General features: G+C 61.3%; 1 protein-coding gene across 4 annotated transcripts; it reads left to right on the forward strand.

Annotated features, from left to right (window-relative positions):
* The first annotated feature begins 1,377 nt into the window (after positions 1–1,377).
* Positions 1,378–4,684, forward strand: GRINA (glutamate ionotropic receptor NMDA type subunit associated protein 1). Of its 4 annotated transcripts, none has more exons than XM_026488791.4 (7): positions 1,378–1,533; positions 2,516–2,873; positions 2,960–3,072; positions 3,146–3,346; positions 3,496–3,624; positions 3,719–3,862; positions 3,952–4,684. In XM_026488791.4, the coding sequence occupies exons 2-7, from the start codon at positions 2,540–2,542 to the stop codon at positions 4,099–4,101; spliced, it is 1,071 nt and encodes a 356-aa protein (XP_026344576.1). In that variant the 5' UTR covers positions 1,378–1,533; positions 2,516–2,539; the 3' UTR covers positions 4,102–4,684. The 4 variants fall into 4 exon arrangements, with proteins under 4 accessions (XP_026344576.1, XP_026344577.1, XP_048068607.1 ...); XM_048212650.2 differs by having other exon boundaries at positions 1,387–1,533; positions 2,156–2,873; positions 3,298–3,346; XM_048212648.2 differs by having other exon boundaries at positions 1,388–1,533; positions 2,156–2,873.
* Positions 4,685–9,193: the final 4,509 nt, after the last annotated feature.

The raw sequence follows: 9,193 nt of genomic DNA on the forward strand, positions 1-9,193 counted from the left end.
TTGGGCCCTTCCCTCTGCCGGATCGCCTCTCCACAGAGCCACCCAGCTACCATTCCCCCATGCCTCCCCTTACCGCACTCTTCTTGGTAGATTTAACTTGAACCTAAAGTCCTAAGGACCTTTGACTTGCATGGGCCCCATCCAAGGCCCTGACCCCAACTTCATGGCTGTCATTTTAAGTTACTTTTGTCAGAGTGAGCCCCTGAAGTTGTCTGAGCTTCTTATTCTAAAAAACCTGAATCCGTCCCTGCCTGCCCTCTATCTTCCCTCCCCATAGAACTCATCTCCTTCCAACACGCCGCGCGATTCACTCACTACATCAGACCCTGCTCCAGACGGCCCGCCACAGACAGCAGTGTGCCCGAGCACAGACACCACGCCCAGGCGGCCAAGTTTCAGGAATTCTTGTGAACCAGCTGTGATGGTGTGTGTTTGTAACAGCAACAGGTGCCAAAGGTAGAGATCAAGGGTTCCCCTGCTAGCCCCCGCTCTCACACGGTGAACCAGCTCGCCACGGGCACAGCATAGAGCAATTTCCGAGCCACCGTGGGTCAGGCGGGGGCCAGCCCTCCACGAACCAGGCCCCCGGGCGCTGCTGCAGGAATCGTGCTGGCAGTGGCAGTCAGCACACCCTCGGGAGGCCCGCTGGAGCCAGGGAAGAAGCTGACTTGGCCTCCAGTCCTGGCGATGGAACAGGGCTAAGAATGCCACCTTTACAAACGTGAAGATGTGGTGAAGACAGGAAGGCTAACAGGTCTGGTTTGGTCTCAAGGACGGCTGGATTCGATGGGGCAATGAAACGTCAGGCCTCTTGATTTGGGAGAGACTTGGATGAAAGGGCGAGAGGACAGGGAAAGTGGTGTTTTAAGACCAAGGAGGCAAAGAGGGTCCTTGGCAGCCTCAGCATATCCCAGATTCAGGAATACATTTCCCAAGTGCCTGAACCAAGTTAGCCAGGCCTGGCCTCTGCCTCTAGCGTCTTCAGCCCCCATGGCCCAAGCCTACCCTTCGGCGGACAGTGCGGGACGCAGAGCGCAGGCCTGGGACTCGGAAAAGAGCGAGCAAGGCGGCCACAGCGGGTAGGACCCAACGGCGAGAACCCCGGAGTTCCCGGTAGAGCCCGGCCCCGCAAGCCCGCGCCTCGGCCTGCCGGCCCCGCCCCACACAGGGCCGGCCCCGCCCCGCCCCCGCCCCGCCCCGCCCCGCCTCCAGGCCCCGCCCCGACGCAAGGCCTCGCGGCGTCTCCCCAGCCACAGGCCCCGCCCCGCCCCGCCCCGCCCCGCCCCGCCTCCAGGCCCCGCCCCGACGCAAGGCCTCGCGGCACCTCCCCAGACACAGGCCCCGCCCCGGCCCCGCCCAGCCCCCAGGCCCCGCCCCGTCACAAGGCCCCGCAGCGTCTCCGGAGCCGCAGGCGCAGGCCCAGCCGAGCCGGCCGCCAAGCGGGTGCGGGTGTGGGTGCGGGCGCAGCGGCCATCGACCGCGCGGTCGCGCACCGGACACCGTGCGCACCGTTCCGGAGGCGCCCGGCGAGTGGTGAGTCGTCCCTGGCCCGAGCGCAGCAGCTTGGCCGCCCGCTCGGCCGCTGGGCCGGCCGCCCCCGCGCGGGCCCTGCGCAGCCGAGCGGCGTCGCGGTGGGTCAGTCGGTAGGTCCCGCCGGGGCGCACGGCCCGCTCGGCCGAGCGCGGCGGCGGGCGGCGGGGCGGCGGGGCGGCCGGGGGGGGGACGGGGGGCGGGGGCGGCAGCGACGGGACCCGCGTCCTGAGCGCCCCCCGACCGGGCAGCGGGGCCCAGCCGCCCTAGGTGCGGGTTCCGTGGCTGCCGCCCCCACCCGCCTCGCCGTCTCGCCTGCTTTGTTCCCCCGCACGCCCTCTGGTCGCTTCCATCCCCCACACACCCCCGCACCCCGCTGTTCCTGGCGTACCCCCCTGGCAGGCACCCCGATAGCCGATCCAGGCCTGCTGCCCCCCACCTTGGGAGCGGGGGACAGTCGGGTCTGCTTTTGGACAAGGGTCAGGGCTCTCGCTGCTCACAGATGGCCCGGGGATTTCCTGGGATAGAAATAGCCGCCGGCTCGGCCCCTTAAAGCTGCTTAAGGGGAGGATGGCGAAGGGGAGGGTCTGGGCACACCCCCACACCTCCCTGACCGCGCCCCCAGCCCCGACCCGGCTGAGCTCTGACCCGGGAGACGCCAGCATCCGTCATAAACGTCCTGCAGCTGCTCCTAAGAAACAACCGAAACCGAAAATCCTGAAGCTGACGAAGTCATCGTCTTGCCCGTCCCCTCCTCCACTTTTGGGGTCGTCTTAGAACGGCCCTTCCGAAGCCCCACGCCTAGCTAACGGGTCCCCACTGGCGCTCCTTGTCCTTCTGCTTGCGGGTTGCCAATGGCCCTGGGGGCAAAAGTCGTGAATGCCCCCCTTTGTGTCCTGGTTCCCTGCAGCAGGTGGGGCGGGGCCGCGGTGGCTGGTTCCGGGGACTTGTCACTGCAGGGCTGACTTCTCTTTCTCTCCTCTAGGGGGAGACTGCAGAATTTGAGGCCATGCCCCATGAAAAGAGTTTCTTGGTGTCTGGGGACAGCTATCCTCCCCCCAACCCTGGATATCCTGGGGGACCCCAGCCCTCCATGCCTCCCTACCCTGGGGCCCCTTACCCACAAGCCCCGTTCCAGTCTTCTCCATATGGGCAGCCAGGGTACCCCCAGGGCCCCAGCTCCTACCCCCAAGGGGGCTACCCTCAGGGCCCCTACCCCCAAGGGGGCTACCCTCAGGGCCCCTACCCTCAAGGGGGCTACCCTCAGGGGCCATATCCGCAGAGCCCCTTTCCACCCAACCCCTATGGACAACCACAGGCCTTCCCGGCACAGGACCCAGGCTGTGAGTAGTAGGGCGGAAGTGGGGGTGGGGGACAGGGGCTCCAGGCGCCCTTCCGTGTTGCTGACCCAGCCCACTCTGCTCCTCAGCACCTCAGCATGGAAACTACCATGAAGAGGGTCCCCCGTCCTACTACGACAACCAGGACTTCCCTGCCACCAACTGGGATGACAAGAGCATCCGCCAGGCCTTCATCCGGAAGGTGGGCGAAAGAGGCTGGGAGAGGGGGAGCAGGGACCCCGCTGGGCGAGGCTTTGAGCTGGCTCCCACCCTAGGTGTTCCTGGTGCTGACCCTGCAGCTGTCTGTGACGCTGTCCACTGTGGCCGTGTTCACCTTCGTTGGGAAGGTGAAGGGCTTCGTCCGGGAGAACGTGTGGACGTACTATGTGTCCTATGCGGTCTTCTTCATCTCGCTCATTGTTCTCAGCTGCTGTGGAGACTTCCGGCGAAAGCATCCCTGGAACCTCATTGCCCTGGTAACCCCAGCCCCTGCCCCCCCCAGCCCCTGTGTCGTCGCCTCCTGGCTCGCACGCACGCTCGCTCACTCGCTCGCTCGCTCGCTCCTCCCGCGGGAGGTGGGGGTGGGGTGGGCGCGGCCCGCCCCACGAGGCCCGTCTCCCCGCAGTCGATCCTGACCGTCAGCCTGTCCTACATGGTGGGCATGATCGCCAGTTTCTACAACACTGAGGCGGTCATCATGGCCGTCGGCATCACGACCACCGTGTGCTTCACGGTGGTCATCTTCTCCATGCAGGTGAGGGGCCCCTGAAGGCTGGGCTGCCGGCCCCGAGGGCCCAGGCGCCTCCCAGGGGCCCGGCACCCAGGGCCTCCCGTCCCTGTGCCCGCAGACCCGCTACGACTTCACCTCGTGCATGGGCGTGCTGCTGGTGAGCCTGGTGGTGCTGGTCGTCTTCGCCGTCCTCTGCATCTTCATCCGGAACCGCATCCTGGAGATCGTGTACGCCTCGCTGGGCGCCTTGCTCTTCACCTGTGTGAGTGGGCTGCTGGGCGGCGGGGCCAGGGCGGGCGCAGGGGCGCGGGCGTTGGGCCCGTCCCTCACCGGCGCGGCCCGTCCCTCCAGTTCCTGGCAGTGGACACCCAGCTGCTGCTGGGGAACAAGCAGCTGTCCCTGAGCCCGGAGGAGTACGTGTTTGCCGCGCTGAACCTGTACACGGACATCATCAACATCTTTCTCTACATCCTCACCATCATCGGCCGCGCCAAGGAGTAGCTCGCGCTCGGCCCCGCTCAGGTGGCGTGGCCGGCCTGGGCCCTGCGCCTGCTGTGGCAGTGCCGTCACACCTCCCCTCGCGCCCCCCTGGGCACGGCCCGGGACCGAGGGGCCCCTCTCCGACCCTGCTGTGCGCACACCGCAGATACTTCTGTTCGGACCCGCTGCGGCCGGCGTGGCCCCTTCTCGCCCTCCGGCCCCGCCAAAGGGCAGTGGGGTCCGGTTTCCAGGCACCCCCCTGCCCACTCACTGTTGCATGAGCCCTGTCTGCCAGCCCACCCCAGGGTCTGGGGGCAACACCAGGTCCCAGGGGAGAGGGGTCGAGCCAAGAGGTGAGGGTGCACGTCTCCCCTCCTGTTCCAGCCCCCCTCCCCAGCCTGGCATAGAGTTCCCCCTCCCCCCTCCCCCCTCCTTCACCCTGGAGTGCTTCCCTCTGGGGGCCTGAGGGGTGAGGGCCTTGTCCCTGTGCTGAGCCCTGAGGGCATAGAGGATGAGACTATTTTGGGGGGGAGAGGAGGCCTTCCTCTCGTCTTGCTGTCTTTAAAATTCCAATAAATGGGACCTTGTGCTCTCTGCGTTGTGACCCCTCTCCTGGCCACTTTTTCTGGGGCCTGGGAGGAGGCTCTGGGCATCAGCAGGGTAAAGGGAGTGGGAGCAGGTTAGCCTGCTGGGAGGGGGTCAAGGACAGGGGGGCAGCTAGGCCTCTTCCATGCGCTCCACCGCCCTCCCTGCCGCCGTCCCGCCCTTCCATAAGGAACCGCGAGGACGGAACAGGGACCCGAAGGCCTTGGAGCTTCAGGACGTGCCTGCTTCATACGGTGGTAAATGGCCTGACTTGGTCTGCCACTCACGCCTGGGGACCGCACAGCATGGCACCATCTTGCCCTGGGTCTGGGGACAGCGTAGGGCACCGACCCACCCCAGAGCAGACTCCTCTACTTGACTCTGCCCAGTAGTGAGCACCTGACATGCTACCCGGGCCCAGCTCGGACACAGCCCTGCAGACCCTTCTGCCCTCCCCATGAGAAGCCTGCGGACCAGAGCCTCTGGAGGGAAGCTGGACAGAGACTCTGAGGGCTTGGTCATTTGGGTCCCTCTAGCACCTTCCGCCAGCCTCACCTCAGTCCCAGCCTGTTCTGCGTGCCCTGGCCTCTTGCTGCCTCACCCTCCCTGGCTCTAGGGGTGCATTCAGAGGCCAGCCAGCTGTCCATATCCTCACCCTCCCCACAGAGGGGCTCCTGCATTGTCCAGGGCCCAGCTCTGTCGGAGGACCTCCCCGCCCTTGGCTCACTGCGGCCTTCCCTCTGCGGGACCCTCCATCTAGTGTGGCTTGAGAACCCTCTCCTAGGGCCCCTCGTCCCGCCCCCATTAACCCAACCCTGTAACTGCCCTATCACCCCAGCATCGGTGAAGGGACTCACACACACCCTGCGGGCCAGCATCCCTGCCAAGGTCTACAGACGCCTGTGCTGTGACCCACCTGCCTCCTCCTCCCAGCAAACCTGCCCCTGCACGTCCTCTCCATCGGTGGTCTCCACCCTGGCCGCCCAGGCCAGAACCAGGGCTGTCCGCTCTCTTCCTGCCCGCCTTACCCTGCACAGAAAGCCTCACGCTCACCTATGCGCTCTTACCCGCCAGGCCTCTGCCTGCTAGGTGTATTAACAAGCACGGATCCCACCACCCGCCTGCTTCAAACCCGCCGACAGTTGCCAGTGGATGAAGTGCACGTTCCTTGCCTGGCACACGGGCCCTGCCATCTGCCCACTGGCTGCTTAGCTGGCCTCCCACTGTCCCCTCACCGCTCAACTCCTGGGCCTGACCTTGCAGAGCCTAAGACCCAGGCAGGTCCCACTGCCCGGGGCATGGATACACGCACCCCAGACCCTTCCTGGAGTCCAGCTCGCCTTGTGCCGTGGCTGTCTGTGGCACTGTGTCCCTTCTCACTGCTGTGTCCACCTGCTAACCACGAGGCAGGCAATGCAGCTCCCCTCCCCTCCCCTCCCCTCCCCTCCGTGGCTGGCTCCTTGGGCAGGTGCAGCTCCCTGCCCAGGACTCCCTGCCCTGCCTGCGCTCTAAGCATGCAGGAATCTACTCGGTGTGAGCTCACAGACCCATCAGGGTTCCATGCAGAGCAGGAGCCCCAGAGTGTTCACGTGGCGAAGGAGAACAGCGGCTGAGGTGGAGGAAGCCAGGAATAGTCACTGAGTGCAGCTCACAAGGACGGTGTTTTCTCAAGGAGCTCCAGGAACACGGGCTCTCCGCGAAGCTAGCCCTTGGGGGAGGCTCCCTGAGGACGGCTAGGGTCTGGAGGTGTGGTGCTGGGGTGCAGGGGCACGGACGAGGGCCAGGAGGCCAGGGGATGGAGAGAAGAGGCGTCTGCTGCCAGAGGGAAGGAGCCTGTAGATAAAGGCCAAGGCCCTGGAGCTAAAGGGGACTCCAGATGAACCCAGCCACAGAATGTGCAGGAGAAGGTGTGAGGCGCGAACAGGTGAGGCAAGCGGGGAAGGCGCCAAAGAGCTGTGCCGGAGAGGAGCTGGAGCGGCCACAGCGGGGCCCGGGGTGCAGGCGTCAGGAGGCGGCCTGCAGGGCACAGAGGGACCAGGCTGGGCCCAGGGCAAGGCTGGTGGAGCATCTTTTCCCTTCTTTCTTTCTTTCTCGCTCTCTTTCTTCTTTTTTTGAAGTATTTATTTTCTTTGCAAGAGAGAGAGAGACAGAGACAGAGAGTGGGCGGGGCAGGGCAGAGAATCTCACGCAGACTCCTCGCTGATGATGGAGCCCGACAAGGGGCTCGATCCCATGACCCTGAGATCACGACCTGAGCCGAAACCAAGAGTCAGACGCTTCACCGACTGTGCCGCCCCCGTGCCCCTGGCTGGGCATTTCTGCCAGCGGAACTTGGCCTGCTCACTGCTGCGTCCGCCCAGGTTAGAGGAGGGGCAGCTACGCTCCGACTGGGTGGAGAAGCATGTAGAAGCCTCGCCCGCTGATTTGGGGAGCAATTGCGAGTGAAGCCTCGTGGCTTTTCCAGGTGAGGAAGGAAACAGCCTCCAACATCTGGGGGCTGGCCTGGTCCTCTCAGCAGAGCCCTAGTGTTGCTAGGAGAGGGCCCGGCACTCAGATCCAGGCGTTGGTGTTCTCCTGGCTAGATTACAAACAATTTTATACAGCACCAGCATCAGACAAGGCCGCTTGATGACTGGGATGGGTCAAGGCAGAAACAAGTCCCCTCCATGATCATGTGTGGACATAGACAAGATACGGGCAGCGTCCAGGCGTCAAGGAGACCAGCGGTTCACCGTGCTGCTTACTGACAGCATTACCGTCTCTGGTCTGTCCTCTTTCCAAAGAAGAGGTGTTGAGACACCCAGTCACAGGACACCCCCTTTCCTGAAAACATGCAATCCAGAGTGAAATCCTGCTTCCTTAGCCTTCCCCACTTCACCCAAGTGAGCCAACCCCCCAATACACCCTTTCTAGCACCAGTCCTGTGACTTCCCTGGCTCCCCGTCGCCTGAGGTCCCCTCACCGCAGTGAGGGAGGAGCCCAGCCTGCACACCTGCACTGTGTCCAGTGGGCTTCCACCGGAGGGCACTGAATGGCTACCAACTATACTAAGGCCAAAGCGGGTTAATGTAGTCTTCAACCAAAATGTTTATCTCCGTCGGCCACCGTTAAATCCATCCTCATTTCCAAGATGATAAGACACCAAGGGTCACACCTCCCTCACATTCCTTGCCAAGCAACACTGCCGGTGACTATGGAGAGCCATACTGAGGGGCTGGTGCAGGACCCTGGCTTGCTGAACCCCCAGGCCAGCACCCCATCCAGGGCCAGGCACACCACAGGTGTCAAATGTGGAGTGAATGAACGAACTTCATGTCCCAGGACCAGGGACAGAGTGTGTTTAGACTTCAGGACTTTGGCTCAGCATCAACGTGAGTGGGAAGTCATTTCAGGAGTGTGGACAGCAAAACTCAAAGCCCAGGAGAATGCACGGAGGCACATCTGGGGAAACCAAGTGGAAGAGAGAGCGGACACACGGAGAGTCATGAGTGGTCAGGGCCAGGAGTGGAAAACCGAGGATGGGCAGCTCCAAAGTCTGCGATCATCCAGAGAAGAGCCTGGGAGCGGTTTGAGCAAAGGCAGGAAGATCAGGATGGACTGCCCTGACGGTGCAGGAGGGGAGAGCCCTGAACAGAGAGATGTACCATGTTCATGGATCAGAAGACTTAATAATGTCAAGATGTCAATCGTTTCCAAATTGATGTAGAAATTCAACACAATCCCAATCAAAATCCCAGCAGGCTTTATTGTAGAAATTGACAAACATTTGAAAATATGTATGGAAATGCAAAAGATGTAGAAAAATCAAAACAATTTTGAAAAAAGAACAAAGGTGGAGAAGCTGCACCCCTTATTTCATGACTTACTGTAAAGCAACAATAATCATACGGAGGAGAACATAGGTCAGTGAACAGAACAGGGAATCCAGAAACAAACCTAGGCACACGTTTTTTAAACAAATGGTAATGGAAAAATTGGATACCACTACTAAAGAAAAAGAAAGAACCTCGACCCTTACCTCACATCACACACAAAAATTAGCTTGAAGCGGATCATAGACCCAAATGTAAGAGCTGAATTTATAAAAACTTTCAGATGAAGACCTAGGTGAACATCTTCATGACCCTAGAGGAAGCAGATTTCTCAGATAAGACACGAAAAACATGAACCACTAAAAAAAATCTTTGATAAACTTAAAAGCTTTTGTTCTTTAAAAGATACTGCTAAGGAAATGAAAAGGTAAGCCACAACTTGGAGAAAGTATTTGCAATACACGTGTTTGGCAAAGGCTTGCGTCCAGACCAGAAAAGTGCTTCTGCAATTTCATAATTAGAAGACGCTCAGCCTAGTTTCAAAAATGGTCAACAGACTTTAGGAAGCCCATAAAAGGAGATACACAATGGCCAATAAACACACAAGACTGTTTTCTTTCTCTTTTTTTAAGATTTTATTTATTTATTCTACAAAGAGAGAGAGAGAGCACAAGCAGGGGGAGCAGCAGAGGCAGAGGGAGACGCAGGCTCCCCAC

The sequence above is a fragment of the Ursus arctos genome, unplaced genomic scaffold (genome assembly GCF_023065955.2).
Source record: "Ursus arctos isolate Adak ecotype North America unplaced genomic scaffold, UrsArc2.0 scaffold_104, whole genome shotgun sequence".
NCBI classification, from domain to species: domain Eukaryota; kingdom Metazoa; phylum Chordata; class Mammalia; order Carnivora; family Ursidae; genus Ursus; species Ursus arctos.